Genomic DNA, 22,669 nt, shown 5'->3' on the forward strand with positions numbered 1-22,669 from the left:
AACAATTATAATTACAACGTTCATTCCAGATAAAATATTTTGAATATTCCTCCCTAACTAATAATATTTTTAACAGAAAAACTACCTGCAGGTTTATATTTCTTGTGAAAAGCACTTCCGGGTTATCTGCGGCTGAATCCGTTAGCTCTACGCGCATGCGCCAGAAGGTCAAAGGTCAATTAGTTAAATACCTCCAGCTGGGCTAAATGCTGAACGCTAGCGCTCCTGTTTTATGTTGTTTTTTAACTTAATATTATTCGTACATTTCCAATAAAACTGGTGGTGATTACCGAAGATGTTTAGGAGTCACTCACGCAAAGATTTGCCTCGGTAAGTCTTTATTTTATTTTTATTTTTAAATATATCTTGTTGTGAACTGACGGCGATGTGCTGAGAGGAAGTAGCGGGAAAATTAACCAGTAAAGTGTTTCCAGATGCTTATACGTTTACTAAAAACAAAATTTTAAAGCTTTTACAGCTCAGGCAAGCTGGATATTTTCCCAAATTAGCTTTTTTATAAGCAATGAATGGCTAACCTTTGGGTTTATTTAAGCTAACTTCGTTAATTCACTCGGCTCCGTCTAAACTCTGGATAATTAAGTAAAAGTTTGCACCTCCTGTCCATGCACACTAAATTTTATTATGTAAAACATCTTAAAAACGCTATTCAACAAAAAAATAAAATAAAGTTTTTGTTGTCTCTTCTTTTCAGAAATGCGCATGCGCACTAGCAATACGCGCTGAGAAGCTAACATGGAGCCGTTATTTCTTTTAATTTTAAACTGTTCTTTTTTCTGCGTCTGTTTCACTTCGTCCTGTCTCTGTTCAGTTTTGATCCTGTGCTGAAATAATAAATGTCAGAGACAAAACTGAAAAAAAAAAAACCTAATAATATTCTCAATCTGACAAATCATTAATCCGGACCGTTCCCGCCGCCTAGTGGCTTGGAGTGGAATTACAGCGTTGTTTAAAACTGAGAAATCAGTTAAAATTGAGTTATTAATGATTAACTTTTTTTTTTAAGTTAAACTTTAAGGACTCAGAATACAAGCATCTACAGACCCGTGTCTAAATATAAACGTTTTTAGTCTGATTTGTAGGAATGTAATCTAGTAATATTTATTAATCTTCTTAGAAGTTGAATTAAAACAGCAGTATTTAAAGGTAGTTGCTGCAAACATACAAATGTTGTTCTGATCAAAATCAAACGGTAGTGTTCAGAAGAGTTAAATTAATGTGTAATTCTGAATGTAATCTGAGATTAAATACGTCCAAATTAATCAAAACGTCACTTCCTGTTTCTGTAGCTAAACAAACTCAACTGGTCACAATATGAGAAGATATTCTGCAGGAGTGCTTTTAGGAGAAAAGAAACTAAATTTCTCACAGAAGTCAGCAGCTGTTGATCAGCAAAAGACGTCTGGAAAAATCCAAACAAATATTTCACTGACATGATAAATCTGAAAACAGGAGAAATAAAGGTCCTGGTTTTAGTAAATAAAACTGTAAACCTGAACAAATAATCAGCTTATTTACAGTCAAAAACGCTGCAGATCTTTTATTTTCGTACTACTTTAAAACAAACATGAATTTTGGTGTATGCAGTAAATTTATGGAACAGTTTGGATGAGGAGTTGAAAAAATGCTTCACTATAAATCAATTCAAAACACTTTATAAAAAAAGATTCAGGCTTATAACCTAATATTAACTTCTGAGTTGATAACGAGGAGAATGATATATTGTTAATTTAATGTATTCGTCCATGAAAATCTTTCTTGTAATTATTGTGAAAGGAGCAGGTTTATAAAAGATTTTCTATTTCCTGCTGCCTTTTCAGTCACGTATAGTAAGTGTTGAGAGAATGTTTATAAATTAATGAAGTTTTTTAAATCAATTGAATAAACTGATTTATTTAAATTATAAAAGTTTGAGTCTATTTTAATGTTTCTTTTCTTACAGATTCAGATGTTTGCAATGGAGGAAACTCGACTTTATTCTTCCTCAGAAAATCAGGTAAGACTTTTGATCTGATCACGTGTCTGGAAATTAAACCAAACTTTTAAAGTTCCTAAAATATAGTTTTCAAACTTTGCTCACTTCTAGTTTAATTACCTTATTAGAAAAGGCAGAAATAATGTAGTTTAGTTTTAGTCCACAGAGTGGCGCTGTTGTTTAATAACACATTAGTAAATTATTTATTTAATGATACAAAAACACCTAAAACATAGAGCTGAAAAAGTTTTTATTCAATGTTAGAGATTAGTAAACATTTTTTAACAGATAGTTTAATATGAACAAACTAATGAGAAAGTGAATTTAGGTTTTGTTATTGTGAAAATAGGAAGAATTACCACAATTTTAAACATGTAATATTGTACAATTAGGAGTTTAACCTTTTTTATTTGCTGCAGCACTAAAGTTAAAATTAATTAAAACCACAGTATTAAAAGTTTAAGTGCCACCATCAACTTATTTAAAACACCTGAAATAAAAAAACCAAGATTTCCAGTTTTGTTTTATTTTGAATTCAGTTCATCTTTACATAGAAAATAAATGACATTTTATTCTGAATAATTCAGTTTTCCTCAAACTCTGCTAGTAAAAAAAAAAAAATACACTTTTTAAATTAGGATTAAAACACGATAACTGCAAACAGGAACACGCTCCGTCCAACGGGGAAAGTTTCTCCTGCAGAGAATTAAAGGTAAATGTCAGACATTCAGTCATTAGATGCAGCTTCGCGTCGTATTCATCTCTAAACTGTTCGCCTCTTTAGGCTCTTAGAATCTTCACCAAACTACTTTTCTTTGTTGCAGCGCCGAGACTCACCTGAGACAGGTTCTCAGGTGAGTCTCAGTCAGCTCGGCCCGTTAACCTCCCTGCAGAACCGGAGGAACAAACCTGCGTTCCCTCAGTTGTTCTCGGTGAAGTCTCGGCAGATGCCTCGGACCAGCGGCTGGATGAACTCCGTCAGGCCCGTGAACTCTCTGGTGAAGAAGGTGTGGCTGTCCTTCGGCTCCGATGACATCGCCCTCAGGTCGTCCATGGGCGCCCAGGCCACGCCCACCGAGAAGATGGTGATGCCTGAACAGGTGTCAGTCAGTTCAAGGATGGCTTAAGCACAGACAGAGCTGAAGGGGAGGAGTTTAATGGCTGACCTTGTCCCCGGGCCACCATCGCCGGGTCCCGAACGTCATCATATGATTGGCCGTCTGTCACCACGATGAGGAAATTGTGACCTCGTTCTCTTTGTCTGCAGATATCCAAGCAGATGGACAGGGTCGGCCATTTATATGGATGCACCTTCATAAGATGGTTGGTGATATTAACTTCCTGTTTGTGGCACATTAGTATATGGGAGGTGACCATGGCGGCCATTTTGGATCCAACTTTTGTTTTTCCTAATGGGAAGAGGGTCATGTGACACATCAAACTTATTGGGAATTTCACAAGAAAAACAACGGTGTGCTTGGTTTTAACGTAACTTGATTCTTTCATGAGTTATTTACAAGTTTCTCAGCACTTATAAAATGTGTTCAAAGTGTTGGATTGTCAATGCAACCCTCTTCTCCCGCTGACAGCAACACGGCAGGAGAAATGCGAGCACAGGCTTCCAGCATCCGGATCAGGATCAGATCTTCCACTTTCCAGGAAGTGGAAGATCTGATCAGATCTGACCCCCTGAGACTTTTATCTTTAGAGTCATCTGAAGGCGATCGTCTCTGCTGTGAAGATACGAGATGTGCAGCACCTGAAGCTACGGATGCTGGAAGCCTGTGCTCGCATTTCTCCTGCCGTGTTGCTGTCAGCGGGAGAAGAGGGTTGCATTGACAATCCAACACTTTGAACACATTTTATAAGTGCTGAGAAACTTGTAAATAACTCATGAAAGAATGAAGTTACGTTAAAACCGAGCACACCGTTGTTTTTCTTGTGAAATTCCCAATAAGTTTGTGTCACATGACCCTCTTCCCATTAGGAAAAACAAAAGTTGGATCCAAAATGGCCGCCATGGTCACCACCCATCTTGAAAAGTTTCCCCCCTCCCGTATACTAATGTGCCACAAACAGGAAGTTAATATCACCAACCATTCCCACTTTATGAAGGTGTATCCACAGAAATGGCCGACCCTGTAAAAGTACTCTTATTTTGAAGGGCTCTACACACAGGAAGCTGCCACCAAACCACTTCCTGTGGGTAAGGGCCTTTAAAGTTATTTATACAGCTCCTCTCAGGATAAAAGTCACAAAGTGCTGCAAACTAAAAGAAGTCTGGGCAAAAGTCTTCATCCAGGTCAGGCTAACTGCTAACATTAAACCTCTAACCTCTACACCGAACATAAACCCACCTGCTGGGTGAAACATGGACGCTGAGCTAACTGTTAGCCTAGCCTGGATGAAGACTTCTGCTCTGAGTCCTGTTAGACAGAACCTCTCTTTAACCGTGGGCGCTGTTACCTGAACAGGTTCTGGACGGCGTAGCGGATGGCTGACCCAGTGGCCGTCCCTCCGCTCATGTAGGAGATCCTCCTCAGGGCGCCGACGGCGTCCTCTTTGGTGGCGTGATCGAACAAGCCGAACTCCAGCCTCTGGTCGTAGGTGAACTGGACCGCGCCTGCAGCACCGACACGCATCAGTCAGCCAGCCAACCACAACCCATATCCGTGAGAAACCGTGCGCCACAAAGCCGACCGATTCGAGCGCCCGCGTCTGACACGTCGAAGCTCTGAACAATGCCCCCCAGGAAGTCCAGAATCAGCTGGAAGTTCTGCCAACCGACGCTGGACGAGCCGTCGATCAGGAAGCCGATGTTCACAGAGTTGTAGCAGGTTTTACCTAAAAACAAAAACAGGATTTATCTGACCTTAAAGAAATGTGACAATTAAACTCAGGTGTTCTCCAAAGATCTGTTCTAGCGTCTTACTGCAGAGCAGGGCGTCCAGCGAGCAGAGTCTCTGGGTCAGAGGGCGGACATGTTTGGTGGTGCTGAACCAGCTGGGGATGGAGTAACTGAAGAAGCCGTTATCTTTACAAACCGCCTGCAGGAGAAACATCAGTCTGAGTCTGTATCCGTTTGGATCTGAAGAAAGTTAAAAAAAAGGAGCTGACCTTTTTCAGGAAGTCTTTGTCCCGCACCATCCCGAGCTCCTCGGCTGCCGGTTTGGCCACAGACACCATGAAGACGTTGATGCCGGTCTCTCGGGCCAAGATGGCCGCCTGCTCCACGTCGTCCGACGGCCAGCCGTCAATTAGCACCATCATGACCCGAGGGTGACCCCGCCTCGCCCCGCGGCTCTGCGTGAAGAAGCTCTCTGCTGTCTGCAGGATGGCTTTCCCTGCGGAGGGACGGCGTCTTATTCAAATAAACAACTTGTCTCAAACTACCATGAAAGGCGGGCGATGATGTAATTGCCTGTGTGTGTTTCTGTCTGTTAGCAAAATCACTAACTAACCCATTCAAGATGGCTGCCACAGCCAGCAATGGTCACAACTCGGTCAGTTTAACAGAAGTTAAAGTTACAACAAATGATCTGTAACTGGTTCAGTTTTTGGTAGATAATGGGTGTGTGTGTGTGTGTCAGACCTATATTGGTGTCTCCTCCCAGGTAAGCCAGCTCCTTGATGGCGAACAGCAGCTCTTTAGGCTGAGTGTAGTTGGTCAACATGAACTCTGTCCTCGGAGAGTCGCTGCACAAACAAAACTAACATCTTAGACACTTTGTGTTGTTGACTCGCAGCCGTTACCACCTCAAGTTTTAGCTCAATATCTGTAAAATGTTTGTGTTTGGAAGGAACCGCTGGATGTGCTGTACTTTAATTCAAGATGGCCACTACAGCTAATTGAGCTTAGCAAACATTAACATGCAAGATGGCAGCAAATCACAAAATCTAAACCAAAAATCCAAAAGTAGCTTAAAGAAACAAAGATAACCTTATTTAAATAGTATTTTAACACAAAAACACTCAGCAGAATGTTTTTAAAGCAGGGGGGTCCAGTCCTGGTTCTGGTCCTGGTCCTGGAGGACCTCCATCCTGCAGGTTTCAGATGTTTCTCTGCTCCTCAGCAGCTCTGCAGAAACCTGTTAATGACTCAGGTGAGTCAGAGCAGAGAAACACCAGGACCGGACACCCCTGCTTTAAAGGAACGGGACGGTGGTTCCGAGGTGTCTGTATCAGATTAAAACCCGAGTGTTCGTGCTCCCGGAGCCACTGACCTGGCCTGTACCAGGCCCACGTGCGGTCCCGTCGGGCCGACTCTCAACATGGCCGCCAGTTTGGCAACGAAGTTCTTCTGCAGGTTGAATCTCCGCTGCCCGATGTTCTTGCTGCTGTCGATGACCACAGCGATGTCCATCTGACAGTCTGACACACAGAAGACAACCTGTTATTATTTAACAACAAACATTAAAACGTTTACTGGGCGGAGTCTCACCTTTGTTCCCACCTGACGTGGATTTCTTCACTGACGGCTTCTTCGCTGCTTTCTTTCCTGCAAAACAGACAAGTTTGAACTTCCTGTTATTATTTAATCAGGAAGGTTTACTCTGGTTTTACTCCTGCATGTGTTTAATGTTAGTTTGGCCTTCGTGCTGAACTGTAATTACTCCACTAAGATAGAAAACACCTGGCTGACCTGCTGTAGCCAATCAGCCGATCCTGGTCCTGGTGGTCCATCCTGCAGGTTTCAGGTGTTTCTCTGATCTGAGAACCTGCAGAGCTGCTGAGGAGCAGAGAAACATCTAACACCTGCAGGATGGAGGTCCTCCAGGACCAGGACCAGGACCAGGACTGGACCCCCCTGCTGCAGACCTTTAGCCGCGACCTTCGCAGAGATCTTATAAATTAGTTTGCAGAGACAACATTATTGTTCAGATACCTGTCCGTACGACTTCAGGAAGAGCTGTAGAACCAGTGGAACTGCTCAGCTCCAGAGGAGCATCAAGGTTCTCTGGGAACACAAGAAGAGGAGGATCAGGGTCGAGGAGGCGTCAGGGGTCAAAGTTTGCAGCACACTGATTCAAGGTTTGGGTTCTTTGAAGAAACAAACATCAGTAAACATGTCCAATAATAACCCAAATGTCTCCACCTACTGGAGACGCTGAAGGAGGACGTCCAACGAGGAAGAGCCTGTGAGTGGACGCCGTTAGCGTATGAGCTGATGTAGTTGTGTCGGCCATGTTGTTTATGGACTCTTACTGGACCCCCGGATGAACTCAAGATCCCCCTGCAGAACCGAACAACAACGATTAACAAAACCTTCAGGTTTGAGCTGAAAGTTAAAAGCTGGAGAGGAGAGAGAATCGAGAGAAGCTGAGGAATCACTGGTTAGAGGATCTGAAACCGAACCGCTGGTGCCACCACCGTGCTTCACTGTAGGGACGGTGTTGTCCTTGATGATTTGACTTCTGGGGAGTCTCCAATATGCCTTAAATACGCCTTAAATACTTTAGCAACCAATAAAGAGAAGAGTAACAGAAAACAGGAGAAACTTTGAGGAAACTGGAAATAAAGAAGCAGGAAATCCCAAACGGAGAGAAAGACTGAAACCCAGAGCCGATGACAGCAGCAGGGTCCTGAGGGGCCCAGATGGAGGAGAACGAAGGCTGACAGCTTAATCCTGAATTCCTGCACATTCCTTAATGATGTTGATGTTCTGATGGAGTTCAGCAGAGAGCGCGGCTCGAGCTGCTCACGATTATGTCACATCTGAGAAGTCAGATTTTTGTTTCTACGCTCCACCTGCCCCGGTTCAAAACCCAGAAAGTCCTACTTGTGTACAGCAGCTCCACAGATGGAGGAGATGGCAGCGTAGACCCCCGTCCCAAACACAGACAGGCGTAGCTGCGCGCAGCCCGGAGGACATAAAACCAGGACTTCGTCTCGCTTCAGGTCGCTTCCACGGGTCTCACAGGTCACCGGGTCTGCAGCTGCAGAGGAAGAGTCCAGTTCAGACAGAAATCACGTCTATTAAAAATAACAACCTGAACATAAGAAGGCATCAAAATGAATAAGGATAAGATGAAGCTGCACGTTTGGGTTTTTCTCTCAATCCGTGCAGGTGAGAGCAAAAAGAACAAAATATAAAACGATGACGATCAAAACCAAATCCGAAGCAGAGCACTGACACTGAAGCCAAAACAAACTCAACAAAACCAGACACAGAAACTTGATCCCAAGCTGACAAGATTAATGACACGGTGGAGCAAAGTGGGACGACTGTTACATAACACCGCCGGGGAGTCAGGAACCCACTCGAGCAGCGGCAGAAAAGGACTGACGGAGAACTGAAAGAGCTTTGTAAGACAGTCAGGAAGGAGGTTTATATTTCAGACACTTCAGAATCAACGTTCTGCTCATCTCCTCGCTCTGAGGAATTAAAATTACTTCAGATGACTGATCAGCTTCTTTCTCAGAGGGGCAACGCTGTGAACTGACGTACGTGTTGAAGCTGCAACATTAAGATAATACGACACTTAATAAGAGATTAGATGCTTTAAATCTAATTAATTCTCTGGGAAACATCTACTGTGATGACGTTTTTAAACAAAGCTGTCTTTAAAGTGAGGCGGGTTTTAAAAGTTCTCTTTCATGTAAGTTTTTAATTCAGTTAGTTTCATCAGCCAGATCAGTGGAAGTGTTACTGATGTTCCTGCGGTCAGAAATAAAACTTTTTTCACTGTTAATGTGAGTAAAAGCATCAGGAGACAAAGACTCACCGCTGGATCCTGAGCTCACTGATGCTGCAAATAAGAGAAGGCCTGAAGACAAACATTTATTAAAATTACTGAATGTAAAAAGTAACAAAACTACAGAAAATCTAAAATAAAACCAATAAAAATATATGTATACCTGTAAGAGGCAGCAGGACAAATATTTGAGACATTTCAGCACCTAAAACAGATAAAAACAATTAATTATTTGAGCACTCAGAGTTTTCAGACAGTTTGAGAATAAAATTAACTTTTTATTTACTTTAAATGCAACAAAATCAGTTTAGATGAGTGGTTTTCAAACTTCATAACGAGGACAAATATTGAAATCTAACACCAATATGATGGATTTTAAAAGCTCCTGATGAAATGTATCTGATGTAAATAAGGAAACATTAACTGGACCTGAGGAACCGTCTCTTTAATAACTCGATAATATCTCGTTTTATCTCAGCTTAAACAGGTTTACGGACCTTCAGCTTCTCTTCAGCCTCACAACTAATTCATCAGATTTTCAGATAACCTGAATCGAATTTCTTGGCTGTTTTTCACCGTTTGTTGCTCACAGCGTCGATCACTCGAGTTAACAGAGACCGGTTCGAATGGATGCATATCACCCGCCACCTTCCAGGCTAAATAAAGACGAGCACTCTCAGCTGCAGACACCAAACTCTAGCTGTGGTGGCCATCTTGAATCATACTTGTAGATCCAATGATGACTTTGAATTTCATTAAGGTCCATCAAGGATTTTATAAACAGGCAAAACAAAGATAATTACATGATTGCCTGCCTTTTGGCCAACCATGAGTGAGTAAACTGGTCTGTCAGTGAAACCAGAAGCAGTAAACAAACAACTAAATTCATATTTATGAAAGGAAAAACATTTAACTGTTAAAAATAATAATTAAACATCAGGACAGCACAGGGTCAGAGTTCACTCAGATCTTTAAATCAATCTTATTTGGCTAAAATAAGTTAAAGACACCAAGTAAAGCAGGAGTGACTTGTTAAAAAGGTCAAAAAAACGAATAAACCACTTATCTCTAACTAACCAACTACTGTTAATCATGAAGTAAATTAATTAATAACTCAGGTTTAATCTGTTTTACCTTTTCAGCTGCTTGGTGATGATTTCTGGTTTCCTCAGAGCTGACGATGCGGAGCTGGTGTCAGACGCCTGGTGGAGGAGAGGCGAAGCGTTTAAATAAGCTCTGTCACACACACACACACACACACACACAGGTGGGAGGGGCTTCTGACAGGTTAACCTGACAGAGAAAGAAGGAATGAACTAAAACTCGAACAGATCCACTCCTGAACTAAAAATACATTTGAGGAGATTTTAAGGAAATTAAAAAACTTGAAGTTACCTGGAGCTCCTGAGCTGACCTCAGGTGAGAGTGTGAACCGCTGTCGGTCTGGTTCTGGTTCTGGACGGACGACCCTGATCCTGAGATCTTCAGCTCACACCTTCTTACACATCTTAAAGAGGTCTGGTGCTGCCGGAGGGTTGTTGGTGTCCACGGATGGACTCCAGCTGTGAAACTCAAGGAGGAAGCAGCTAAAACGGCTGCAGAAGCCACGAAGAAGAAGAAGGTTCCAGAAAACCGGAGCTCTGTGGACCGAAGACCTGGCCAGCTGGAGACGGGCACCACCGCCCGTCTGTTAGCAAAATATCTCACCAACAAGTGGAATTCTTCTTCTACATCTACAACAAGAGATTCAAGATGGCTGCCCCAGCTCATCACCCTTAGCAAACACTAAATGGTCGTAGCTAACAGAGCTGTTTGCAGACGGCGGGCGACATGCATTCCTTCAGGAAACTCAGCCGGCTGAAGGTAAAAGGAGAAGGGCAGAGAAACATGCAGCTGATGAAACTGGTCAGAAACACTTATCGGACTTAAATAAGAAAGAAAGTCACATTTATCAGATCTGCCTGGTTTAAACCTGAAGTTTGGTTCAGAGTAATTAAAAGTTCTCGGCTGCGTTTGTTTTTTCTCTTCTTTTCAGTGAAAACACTCCGGCTGCCAGGTCCCTGCTGAGTTACGTCCCACTCTCATTAGAACCACAGCTTGTTTACCATCGTTCCACAACATGAAGCAGCTTTTCTTTCAGCTGCTGTTCTCTGAACCGTCTGTTCAGGAGACATCAGTTAGTGCCGCCCGTCCTGTTGTTAAAAATAACAGAAAAGTTTGACTGAGCAGGAATGAAGGCAGTATTTTGTTAAAAACTCTCCTGTCAGGATTTGAGTCGGTGGAACCTGAACTGAAATATGTTTGTGGGTGAGACCTTCGTTCAGCAGACTGGAAACTCTCTGAACCTGTGGAGGAAGGTGCTGTGGTCAGATGAGACTAAAAGTGAAGGTTAGGACAATTAAAGGACAAACCTGCCGCCCCTCATCATGCTGAGAACACCATCCCCACAGTGAAGCACGGTGGTGGCAGCATCATGATGGCAGCAGGGACCTGGAAACTGGTCAGACTTCCAGAGACGAAGGTCCACCGTCCAGCAGGACAATGATCCTGAACCCTGAGCTGGTTTAAGGAGAACCAGGTAAAGGTTCTGGACCTCGGTCCAGCTGAGGACCTCTGGTCGTTGGACACAAGCAGCACCGTCCATCCTGAAGGAGCTGGAGACGTTTGGACCAGTTTTTAGTTTCATATTTGATGTAAAGCCCGATTGGTCCCGGTTTAACGTTATTAATCCTAAATATTCCTGTTAGGAGCGGGTCAGCAGAGACCGGTCCTCCTGGTGCCGGTCTCTGCTGACCGGACCTCCTGGTGCCGGTCTCTGCTGACCGGACCTCCTGGTGCCGGTCTCTGCTGACGGTTGAGCCAAAACAAACACACGAGTCATAGAGTGGCGCACCGGATCGGCCGGTGGAAAGTGTCCCTGTGGAATTATTCAAAAAGAAATCAGGAAAACAGGAAGGACACCGAGGGGAGTGGATACTTTTGCAACCCCCCATTCCCTGTTTTCACCATTAAGAGTATGAAAGATGGACGGTGCCGCTCCTCCTCCTCCTGGAGTCAAAACATCCCGCCCACACGGCGTCCACACGGCGTCCACACGGCCTCTCTGGAGCCAGACTCTGAGTCATGATGGAGGTTTTGGACCGGCCTACATCCAGAGGAGCTGTAAGAATCTCATGGGGTCAGAGGTTAAAACATTCAGCAGTCATCAAATATCAGAGCGGACAGAAGAGAAGGGGGAGGTGTGAAACGCAGGAATCCACCTGATCACGCCGTGAAACTCCGTGCGGACCCTTCTGTAGACTAAACACATGGAGGAAAATCACGTCTCATCCTGTCGGCCACGGCTCAGATTACGGGACAAACGGAGACAACTTGTTGTGACTGAATGAAGGACTCGGAGGCAACAGCGACTTCAGGCTGGTTAGTTTTATTACGACTGCGTGAGCGAAGAGACAGAGAAGGGTTAGGCCATTTACAAAAAACAGAACTGATATAAAACAGAGGAGAAAGATCTAGAATGCTGTTGGTCACTTTTGTCCGAGTTGAGCGAGCTGCGGAGACAAAAGGAGGGAAGGAAACGTCAGCAGGAGGTAAAAAACTAACCTGGTAAACAAGAGGGAAGGATTCTCACCTGCTTCATGAACTGAGGAGCGTTGAAAAGTTCACTGCAGCCATAAATAACCTTCCTTCCAGGTTTGGACTAAAAAAACAAAGACAGAAAGAGAGACGACAGGAAGTTGTGATATAAAAGCAGAATTAGACACCATGAAGTCTGTTTGGTTGTCTCCTCCCTGAGCCTGAAAACCCTCCTGACCAGATCATAATTAGATCCCTGAGCACCTCAGCTGCCTCCTTATGACGAGGAGGAGCAGCGGCTCTCTCACCTCGCAAGAAGTGAGAAATTTGTTCTCACAGTTTGGGAGTTCTTGCAGTTTGTTCTTTAACCCTTTTTTCACAGTGGTGTCCAAGAACTGCTGTGATTGGTCAGAAGGTGTTGAAGTTTTGAAGAGCAGCTGGCCGAGGCGGTCAGGTTGGACTGAACTCGTTACAGCAAACGGCTAATGTTTGGAAGAAGGAGGCCCAGATGTGCACAGAGGAGAGAATTTGTAGAAAAAATGCTGGGGGGAGGAGGACTCAGGAGTTCTGGGCTCGAGTTTCTCATGAAGTACGAAATGACTGAAAGAACTTTGTTCTTGTTCTTAACAGCTCAAGAAAACTAATTTCAGCTGCTTGGATCCAGGATCTGCTTCTTTGGGTCAACTCCTCCTTCACCGTAACGGACCGGAGCAACGTCCTCATTACTGCAGACCAGCCTCCGATCCTAACTCCATCACAGCTTCTTTTTAACCATCTAACACCAACATTTCTGACCTTTTACTGACAGTGGGTTCCCGCTGCAGCTTTAAGTAAATAAAATGAGAGTGCCAGCCGTGCCGTACCTTGGCGTAGTCCACCAGGTTCTGGTACTCAATGTAGTTTCCTCCTCCGACCACAAACACGATGGCCTGAAACACAGCAGGGTGCAGAGGGTTAAAACATGTCCTCTCCCATCATCATCAGGCAAAAACACATCCAAATAATAGATGTCATTTATCATCAGCTGCTCTCCACACACTTTATTTTCTTTATTGCAGTGATGGAGATGTGCCTTTACTCTGGTGGGAAACAGGAAGTGGCTGCTAACGAAAACGCCTGATTTTACCACAATGAGACATTAATTCATCCATCTGAACCAGCTGTGGAGCAGAGCTCCAACAGATCACAGAAGATATGAAACCATCATAAGGAGGGATTTCAGATTTAGTTTTCTGCTTTAAACACGTCTCCTCTGATATTAATGAGATGCTTATTAAATCTCAAAAACAGACTGAAAAGCCCTCCATGCGTCACCATCCTGTAAATTAAAACAGCCGGAGATTAAAGCGATGTGAACACTGAGACCCTGTAAGGACTTCAGGATCCCAGCCTGATCCGCTTCAGACAGAATTTCTGGCTCTCGGCACAATTTCCAGTCTGTCTTGTATTTCCTTTCAGCTCGTGTTTGTCCTGGAAACGGCTCTGAGTGAAACTCACCTCCTGAAACGGGTTTTTGTTTCTGGGAATGGAGCTGAAAGAAGAAACAGAGGAGATGATGAGACGGTCCAGAGTTTTCAGTCATTTAATATCAAGAATCCTGCAGATTGTTGACTTGTTGTCTGACCTCTCGCTGCCTCGCAGCATCTTTGGGTCAAAGTATCGATAGTCGTCCGTTTCCTGCAGAACGAAACAAAGGAAATCAGTTTCTGCTGTCTTGCACGAATAAAACTCTGATTCGTTTGAGTTTATAAGAAGGAAAAGGGTCAGCAACAAACTCAGATGTTACTGTGACTGAAAGGAGAATATTAATTCAGAAATATAATCTTGGCGTTATAATTCATCACTGCCCGACCCCGTCGATACACGAAACTCACAAATTTATCAGCAGCAGGAATAATAATAACATCAGTGGCAGAGGACTGCCCACACCTGGTTCATGTGGCTTTATCGTCGTGGCAACGTTAAACAAAAACAAGTTTTTCTAACGTCTGTGACTCAGTCTTGGCCGTGCACATTATTTTGTTGCCCGCTGACAGATTTGGCAGATTTTGCTTCAACAGAAACATGAAATGATCCAATCGGCTCATCTGCAGCTCATTATTGTGTTTGTTTCAGAAAGTTGTGGTCAGTTTTCCACGTCAGCATTCCTCGGACAGAAGACCCACATTCACACAGCGAGGACAATCTGATAAGGAGAGAATGTGCTCTTCTATTTCTTTCATCTTCACCCCTCCTCCTTTTCCTCCTCCTCCCTTCAGATTGACAACAACAGGATCTTTGTTTGTGCTCGGTAACAGCAGATGCTGAGAAACCTTCGCTGAGCGCGATTATCCCAGAACAAGTCTGAGGAACTGGAGCGGCTTTTTAGGATTTACGCTTCGGGAAACGTTACTCAGGAGTCAGACTTTTATTTATATTTAGAAGCATGTTATCATAGTATAATGATAAGGTTATATATATATACACACCTTTATAAACATTTATATAATCATGTTCAGCTAGAAGGGTAAATAGTGGAGTGGGTCGTCTTCAGATACTTATAATACTGCAGAAACATGTTAAATTAAATCATAAAACTTTAACTTTTTACACCATCTGCTGCTTCAAAATGTGCCAATAAAACAGTTTGACAGTACCAGTAAGTATACTGTAAAACAAATAAATGTGGAATAAAACTCACAGGATGGGACTTCATCTCCATCAGGTTGTCCAGAGTCCGAGTCACCGGAAGGTTCTGAAACACAGAAATCTAATCAGCTTTTCAACAATTACAAAATAAAAGAACTCTTTTTGATCTGATAAGTGCTGCCGTGCAAAAAAAACAACTTGAAAATAATCCAGATTTGTGTAAAAATGAGTCCATAGAGACGCCATGAAGTGATCTTCTGATCTACCTTTATTTCCTCAGAAATAATCCTTTTAGTTTCCTCTGGAAGGGAAATCCCTTCGTGTAATGTTTGGCCTTTGTGTGAAGCTCGGGGATTGTCCCTGATGAAACCGGAGCGGTGTCGTAAACTGAACCAGCGCGTCGTCAGGAGATAAATCACCAAATTTCAACAAACTACGGATCAGTTTGAAGCTTCTGAGACGGAGATTTTTAAAATAATAACAACTCAGTTGCTTCTTGAAGAAGTTCAGGTTTTTGTTTTTTCTTTCCATTAGAGGTCGACTGGTGGCTCTTCTACCGCCGATATTTACTTTTTCTTTGAGCAAATATGAGAATAATGGCTGAAGTTAAATAAACTTATATTCAACAACTATAACTATAGACAGAACATGACTTAAAGATGGCCGAACCCTCTGCTGTCGGGGAGTATTTAATGACAGGATTTTGTGAAGGAGCCGTGCACACAGAGACGGGAGAGATGCTCCCGGAGACGGCCCACAGGTGGAGCTTCCTGGATTCATGATGTGCAGAGAGTACCTGGGGAGAAGGGGGGGTTTGGGGGACTGTTTTTCCCATTGAAGCGTCTGTATTTGCAGACCTGAGGGTTAAAGAGAACCGGAGCCGATCGGGTGTTTTTCCCTGACCGTTTGTTTCTAATGCAGAACATATTTTCACTCACATGTTGTTTCAGCACCAGGTTCTTCACGCCCTCCATGACGAACTGGGAGCCCGTATTCATGACTCTGGAGAACAGCCTGAGGAGGAGGAGCAGATGAAGGGAGGAGGAGGAGGAGGAGGAGTACAGGGTTATGCTGGTAATCTGAAGAAAGCACCGTGGAGAGCAGAGTGCTGCGACGAGATTACAGTTAGTTTTTAACTCAACATGCAGTGTTTTCAAGGACATTACATTTTTTTGATTGACTAATTTATCATCACTTGCTGCCATGAAGGGCAGCTGATTGTCTGTTAGCAAAATATCTCATGAACCAGGAGGATGGCTTTTATAGAAACTCTCACAAAGACTGACAACTGACCCAAACCTTTCAGCTCACGACCCACAAAACCTGAAAACTCACCTGTTTTTACTTCAGGTGTGCTAACAATGCTAACAGGCTAGATAGCATTGATGACTTGACTGTTTTTTATTAACCATTTCCTACTATTCTTTATCGTTTTTCACCATGAAAGCGGAATTTTGTTGAAAATCTCTGGATAAATGTGTTTCAAGATGGCTGCCACGGCAAACTGACCTTGAAAGCACAAAAACGTCTACAACTCTGTCGTTTTTACAGCTGATGAGCTAAACTGTGGTGTGGTAGTAGCTGAGAGTCCTCTCCAACAGATACTCAGAGGAGAATAAAACTCAGACTGACTCACCCCATCGGTTTCACTCCACTGTTACCGTAGTTGGCCGGGTTGGTGGCCATCTTGGTAAACGCTCTAAGAGAAAGAAAATAATGAACAGAAATCACATTTACTGAAACACAGAGACAGAAAAATTACATTAAATTACAAAACCTGCTCAGCTTTCTGTGTTTCAACTTCAATAAAACTTTAAATTTTGCGCTCTGGACATTTTAAAGATATAAAAACAGTTTTTTTTATAATTCTGAAGGATTTATCTCCATGGTTTGATATTTTAAAAGCTGCTGAGCACAATAATTAATCACTAATTTAATCTGAAGCAGTATGAAAACTACAGAGACGATGAGTGTGAAGGAAAGCAGGTTCTGCTGCAGAACTTCCACTTACTTCCACTGTTTAATGTAGTTGAGAGGTGAAAGGTCACAGTTGGCCTCCATCAAAGCCTTCTTATACTGCTCCAGGTCAGACTGAAACACACATCATTCACTTGTTCTGAAACACTAACATGATGTTAAAATCCTTCTTTAAAACATAAAGCAGCTGACAGAGTAACTCCACCTCAATAAAACTGAAGATAAATCAGATTTATTATCAGCTGCTGAAGGAGAAAACAGACCAATAATGGTTCTATCTGTGTTTGTTTGTCTGTTAGCAAAATATCTCATGAACCAAGGAATGGATCCTAACTTACAGCACACTAATTAGGAAGTCTGTAAATAACAGAAGAACAAATAAAACACCAAGTTGACGCAGTTAAAGAGTTTGTTTTCGAACTAACTGGAGCTGCTGTTTCAAACCAAGAAAAACAAGCCTCAGCTGAAGCTGCCCGGTTTCAAAAGTTTCCACTTCAATCCAAATTCCTATCAGATGCTGGTGGAGATTCGCCGACGTCAGCCGCAGACTGGCAGCTCGGCTGGAGAGAGTTACATAACGGCAGGGCCGCGAGAGCGAGGGCACAAAGGCACGAGTGTGTTTTGTTTTTGTCAAAGTGAAATCCCAGCACATCTGTCAGAAAACTGAGCAGCACCCTGGGGACTCTGAGGAGACAGACGGAGGCCTGGAGCTGGGAGGGGGAAGGAAAAACTGAAGATGGACGACACCAACAGGTTCTAAAACTGGATAACATTATTCTGTTGTCCGCCTCGGCAGATTTGGACCAGTTTTCAATAATTATGAGTCATCATCAGCGTGATTTTTAGACCGGGACGAGAACTTCCTGCAGGAGTCAAAATGCAGGACCAGTGATCTGGGGACGGGTTGGAGACGCCAAAGACGGTGATTTCAAAAGAAAAGTTGGTACGTTCACAAGCGACAGGACAGCAGGACGCCTCTGCATCTCACATGAGAACCCCATGAAAGACAGGAGACAATCAGGAGACATTAGGGAGACGTCCTTGCAGCCCTGTGAGACACCACCTTTACTGAAGACTTGATAATATTTAAAGCTTTTCTAATCTTTTACCTCTGAAGGAGCCTGCTGAGCCGTGATGTAGTAAATAAGGAAGAGTCTCATTTTGTCCTCTGGTGTCCCCGCTGAAAAAAACAAACATTTAAAACACAAATTATTGATTTTATTCATGTTTCTGTTGGATGAATTTACCGACTCCCTGACGACAAGTTAAACTAAATTAAACTTTCTGTGTTGTCAACCTTAAATGACTGATTTACTGCATGTAACAGCAGGTTTTTCCTCATAATTATGAAGTATTCTGTGTGTGTGTGTGTGTGTGTGTGTGCGCCTACCATCCGGGTCACTGATGATGTCCAGCAGTGATTTCTCTAAGGCCGATTTGCTCATCAACTTCTCTTCGTACTCAAAGTAAACATCTAGTTTACGACTCTGGAGATAAAAACACAACAGGTTAGTTAGTTAGTTAGTTTAGTTTATTCATTTCATTAAAGAACAACAAATTTTATATACATGGAAAAAAAAAAATAAAAAAAATAAAAATAAAAATAAAAATCCATACATGTATCTTAAAAAACTCAAATAATATGAAATGAAAGGCAGCAGAAGGAAGAAAAAAATCTTATAATATCTGCTCCTTTTTACCAAAAACAAGTTCACAAAACAGAAAATCTATGTCATTAACACACAAAAGACAATATTATCTAATCCCACCAGAACAAAAATTTATGAAGATACACATTATTCAGTTTCGTATTTCTTTAAAAGTCCAACTTTTATCCTTTTTTTAAACGTACACAGTGATCCTGCATTCTTTTCATCACTTCCCAAAACATTCCACAGCTTTATTCCTTGAACTAAAGTACACCGTTCCTTCAGACTAGTTCTGAATTTAGGTTTTACAAATATATCTGTCCCTTTAAGATTATAACAGCACTTTCTCTTTACAAAATTTACTTGGATGTTTAATGGTAATATGTTTTTATGTGCCTTATACATAATCAACAGAATATTATAATCAACCAAATCTAAGAACTTCAATATTTTCAATTTATGAAATAATAAATTTGAAGGGTGACGACAATGTTTTCCAGTAATAATTCTTACAGCTCTTTTTTGTAATAAAAAAACAGGATTTGTAATTGTCTTACATGCCTTCCCCCAGACTTCAATACAATAAACCAAGTGTGGAACTATTATTGCATTATACAACATATACATTGCTTTATCATTAAACAACTCCCTTACTTTGTACAGAACACCAATAGATTTAGCCAACTTTGTTCTTAAATATTTTATGTGAGGTCTCCATGTCAGCCCCTCGTCAATCACTACACCCAAAAACTTCACCTCACTGACTCTACAAATCTCAACCCCATTTACCCTAAATGGAACATCAATAGTTTTCTTTTTATTATTAAATACCATGTAATTAGTTTTCTCCAAATTCACTGATAGTTTATTAAGGCTAAACCAAGTTTGTATTTTAACAAATTCCGTTTTCATCGTTTCCAACATTTGTTTCATATCTTTACCTGAACAAAAGAATGTAGTATCATCTGCAAATAAAACACATTTGAAAAGGTCTGACACATTTACCAGATCATTCACATACAGTATAAACAACTTTGGTCCAAGCACAGAACCCTGAGGAACTCCACATGTTACATTACAAAGTTCAGATCTTACTCCATTTATTTCTACAAACTGTTTCCTATCTTTCAAATAGCTCGATATCCACTGTAATGCCGGTCCTCTAATGCCATATTTATTCAGCTTTTCGAGGAGAATACTATGGTCAATAGTGTCAAATGCTTTTTTTAAATCGACAAAAATGCTTGCACCATACTGCTTTTGGTCAACAGCGGTTGTTGTTTGTTCCATTAAATCCATAAGATTTAACAGGACAGCAGGTTAGAGTTAAATAAACCCAACGACCCAACGCTGACACTCTGCACCCCAGAGATGTTTAGTGTATCACTCGCCGCGTCGACAGACCACCTCAGAGCTGAGAAGTCGGCCAATATCTGGTTTAAATTAAAGCCGAGGTAAAATAACCCTGCAGGTTTAAACAAACTTCAGGTGGAGGATCTGCGGTTTACCTTGATGTGGTCAAGGACTGCAGTGGCGACGTTGGTGTGAAGATCAATCAGCCTCTTCTTCTCCAGGAGTTCTGGCAGAGAGCTACAGAAAAAACAAAGAATCTCATGTAAACAGTCATCGAACGAGGCTTTTCCTGAAGGAAACCAAACGGTGCAGCATTTAATTCAGAGGTTTCGTTCTGACGGCTGCGGTTTGAACCGCTCTGACGCTAAGCTACACAGGCGTCACAATGGCGGCTATCGCCTCCGTGAATCGAGCCCAGGACTCAGACTCCGGCTCATTGTGTTTACGGAAAAAGAAACCAGAATGGGCGCCAGATCTCAAAACGAATCTCCGGCCAGATATTTCACACTTTATTCTAATCCGTCCTGAGGATATGAGTAACTCGATCCCTGGCTACAATCGACAAAGCCATGAAGGCAAGCTGGAGAAAAACTTCAGTATCAACACACACATCAGTTAATTAATCTTCTTTAATGGTGTGTTTCTGTGCAGTCAGTATCTGACCTGCAGCAGACGGCAGACAGTGATTTTAGTTTGACCTGCTCAGACTGAGAAATGCTCCAAGGTCGATTTAAAAATAGTTCAATTTCAAAGTTTCATTATTATTCATGTTTACTGTTTACATAGAAGTCTATGGTTGTTTCCACTGAAGATGGTTTTCATCCATGATCCGTTACAATAATCTGTGTGTAAACGGCTTTATTTGTTCAAATTAACAGTCGGATGAAAAAACAAGGCGTCATAAAGCAACATTTGTGTTTCCTCACCTGACAGCAGAGGTGAGCTTGGCCGTGTTGTCCGACAGCATGCTGATGGCTCCTTCATCCTCTCCTTCTAAACCCTGAAAACAAAAACAAGATCTGATTAAACTGAGGCTCTTCACCTCCTCAGAACTACTCCGTCGTCTTTCTGTAGTCCTTCAATAATCGCCGCAGACGACTCAAAGAGAAAAGCTGAGATGAGAATCAGCTCCTTGATGCTTCTGGAAAACAGCCCGAACGCTCCGGGGTGGGAGTTTAATTATCGAAGCCCCTCGTTTACAGGTGACGAGGAGATCAGAGCTTCGGTCAGCTTCATCCCCACCTCGTACCCGGAGGTTACCTTTTCACACCGACAGGAAACTATTTCACATCCACGCACTTATCAGAGCCCCACAACCCTGCAGGAACGACTGCAGACATCTACTGTATGAGCAATTATTAAACAAACTGATCATATATTACTGCCAAATATATGTAGAACTACAGAGGCTTTCTTTTTGTTTTTATTTACATGTAAAATAGGAAAAAGAAACAATATTTCATTGTTTTAGTAAAAGCAAAACAGTATTTTAACATTCATCAGTTAAAAGCTCTATTTTACTTTTAAATGCTAATTTTATTTTTTACTTTTTTGTGACTATTCAGGTGAGAAGGCTATTATTAAAATATGTTTAAAATAAAAACAGGTGTCAGACTTGGATTATTTATCAGTTCAGGCTTCAGTGAGAGTGACTGCTCAGAGAATTTAATCTTAATTTGTAGTAATAATTAACATTAAAGAGTTTAATAACGAATGAGACAAACAGTTTGAACACATGAATCTGATCAGTCTGGATAAAAACTCAACTTTCCTCTTTAAGAGACAAAAATAAAGACTGAATCTGGTCATTTTTATGTTAAATAAACATTTGTTAAACACTCTCAGTTAATGATTAATGCCTGATTTAAACAGAAGCATTTATCTTGTTGAGTCTCACCATGATGCTCTTCAGTCGTTTGACCTCGTCCTCCTGGGCTCTGTATGAATCCAGCTCCTCCTGAACAGATTCGGCCACCTCTGGAAACGGACTGGAACAAGAACAATAAAACAAAATAAAACAAAAAGCACCAGACCTACTCTGTAGCTGAAGGACCGCAGCTCATACGGATCGTGTCTAGTAGTGATTCCATTATGTTTTAGTTTTAAAGTGATTTAAACCTTTTAATAAATGATGAGACTGAACGGACCTGCCCTTGTGTTTCTGCCAGAACCGGTCGGCAGCAGTGAGGTCATACATCTTCCTGGTCTTCTTCTTTGGTCTAGCCCCAGCAGGTGAGGCCTCTGCTCCTCCACCTTCTTCCAACACCACCCTGTTGAGGTGGAAGTCCTGACGGACACAAAGAAAACATTTTCTCTCTTCTCCAGGTGCCAGAACTACCTAACCTGAGTTACCTCCAGCACCACGCTGGTAAAAATGTAAGAGCTGTGTCTCATCTGGTGTCCCACGTGTCAACACTTTAAACAAAGTTGTTGTGTAATCTGTTAGCTCTCAGAGTCTGAGTCGGGGATCACCCTCAGCTACCACTGCTCCAAATTCAGTTCAGTGTCTGTAAAACTGGCTGAGTTAGAGTCATGTTTACAGATACTGAGCTCCGTTTTGGTGTGGTGATAGCTGAGAGGTAATGCAAGGGTGGACTGTCCCTAGGTGTCTCGTTTAACTTGTCCAGAGTGTCCCTGTCTCTCACACAGTGACTGCTGGAGACAACCACCAGCGCCGGATGGATGGATGGATGGATGGATGGATGGATGGATGGATGGATGTTAGGATGTTAGGATGTTAGGATGGATGGATGGATGGATGGATGGATGGATGGATGGATGGATGGAAGGATGGATGG

General features: G+C 42.3%; 2 protein-coding genes and 1 long non-coding RNA gene across 7 annotated transcripts in view; 1 reads left to right on the plus strand and 2 right to left on the minus strand.

Moving 5' to 3' along the window:
- Positions 1-159: 159 nt before the first annotated feature.
- On the plus strand, positions 160-5,382 carry LOC112449889. Of its 2 annotated transcripts, none has more exons than XR_003038443.2 (5): positions 160-330; positions 1,961-2,014; positions 2,818-3,316; positions 4,121-4,199; positions 4,468-5,382. It is a non-coding gene; the product is annotated as an uncharacterized LOC112449889 (long non-coding RNA). The 2 variants fall into 2 exon arrangements; XR_005233637.1 differs by having other exon boundaries at positions 4,158-4,199.
- Positions 2,516-11,951, minus strand: coch (coagulation factor C homolog, cochlin (Limulus polyphemus)). 2 transcript variants are annotated; one of them, XR_005233636.1, is made up of 17 exons: positions 10,084-11,951; positions 9,823-9,890; positions 8,852-8,893; positions 8,719-8,760; positions 7,773-7,929; positions 7,093-7,226; positions 6,879-6,950; positions 6,435-6,491; positions 6,217-6,364; positions 5,586-5,689; positions 5,111-5,337; positions 4,926-5,040; positions 4,694-4,837; positions 4,460-4,616; positions 3,160-3,254; positions 2,831-3,085; positions 2,516-2,689 (listed from the first exon to the last, which is right to left on the minus strand). XR_005233636.1 is itself a non-coding variant. In XM_017440405.3 (17 exons), exons 3-16 carry the CDS (start codon positions 8,883-8,885, stop codon positions 2,913-2,915), a joined length of 1,659 nt encoding a protein of 552 aa, XP_017295894.1. In that variant the 5' UTR covers positions 8,886-8,893; positions 9,823-9,890; positions 10,084-11,951; the 3' UTR covers positions 2,516-2,689; positions 2,903-2,912. The 2 variants fall into 2 exon arrangements, 1 of the variants encoding a protein (XP_017295894.1); XM_017440405.3 differs by having other exon boundaries at positions 2,903-3,085.
- Positions 11,952-12,099: 148 nt separating this feature from the next.
- Positions 12,100-22,669, minus strand: part of scfd1 (sec1 family domain containing 1) — a 22,002-nt gene continuing 11,432 nt past the window's right edge. For all 3 annotated transcript variants that reach the window (XM_017440404.3, XM_025002584.2, XM_037977815.1), the window contains 15 exons: positions 22,019-22,158; positions 21,769-21,859; positions 20,798-20,871; positions 20,027-20,108; positions 18,260-18,356; positions 17,979-18,049; positions 16,904-16,983; positions 16,529-16,591; positions 15,831-15,906; positions 14,945-14,998; positions 13,889-13,941; positions 13,762-13,795; positions 13,128-13,193; positions 12,320-12,388; positions 12,100-12,239 (listed from right to left, as the gene is read on the minus strand). In XM_017440404.3, coding sequence (XP_017295893.1) covers positions 12,216-12,239; positions 12,320-12,388; positions 13,128-13,193; positions 13,762-13,795; positions 13,889-13,941; positions 14,945-14,998; positions 15,831-15,906; positions 16,529-16,591; positions 16,904-16,983; positions 17,979-18,049; positions 18,260-18,356; positions 20,027-20,108; positions 20,798-20,871; positions 21,769-21,859; positions 22,019-22,158 — 1,074 coding nt within the window. In that variant the 3' untranslated portion in view covers positions 12,100-12,215. The remainder of the gene's footprint in view (positions 12,240-12,319; positions 12,389-13,127; positions 13,194-13,761; positions 13,796-13,888; positions 13,942-14,944; positions 14,999-15,830; positions 15,907-16,528; positions 16,592-16,903; positions 16,984-17,978; positions 18,050-18,259; positions 18,357-20,026; positions 20,109-20,797; positions 20,872-21,768; positions 21,860-22,018; positions 22,159-22,669) is intronic.

The sequence above is a fragment of the Kryptolebias marmoratus genome, linkage group LG10 (assembly GCF_001649575.2).
Source record: "Kryptolebias marmoratus isolate JLee-2015 linkage group LG10, ASM164957v2, whole genome shotgun sequence".
Taxonomy (NCBI): domain Eukaryota; kingdom Metazoa; phylum Chordata; class Actinopteri; order Cyprinodontiformes; family Rivulidae; genus Kryptolebias; species Kryptolebias marmoratus.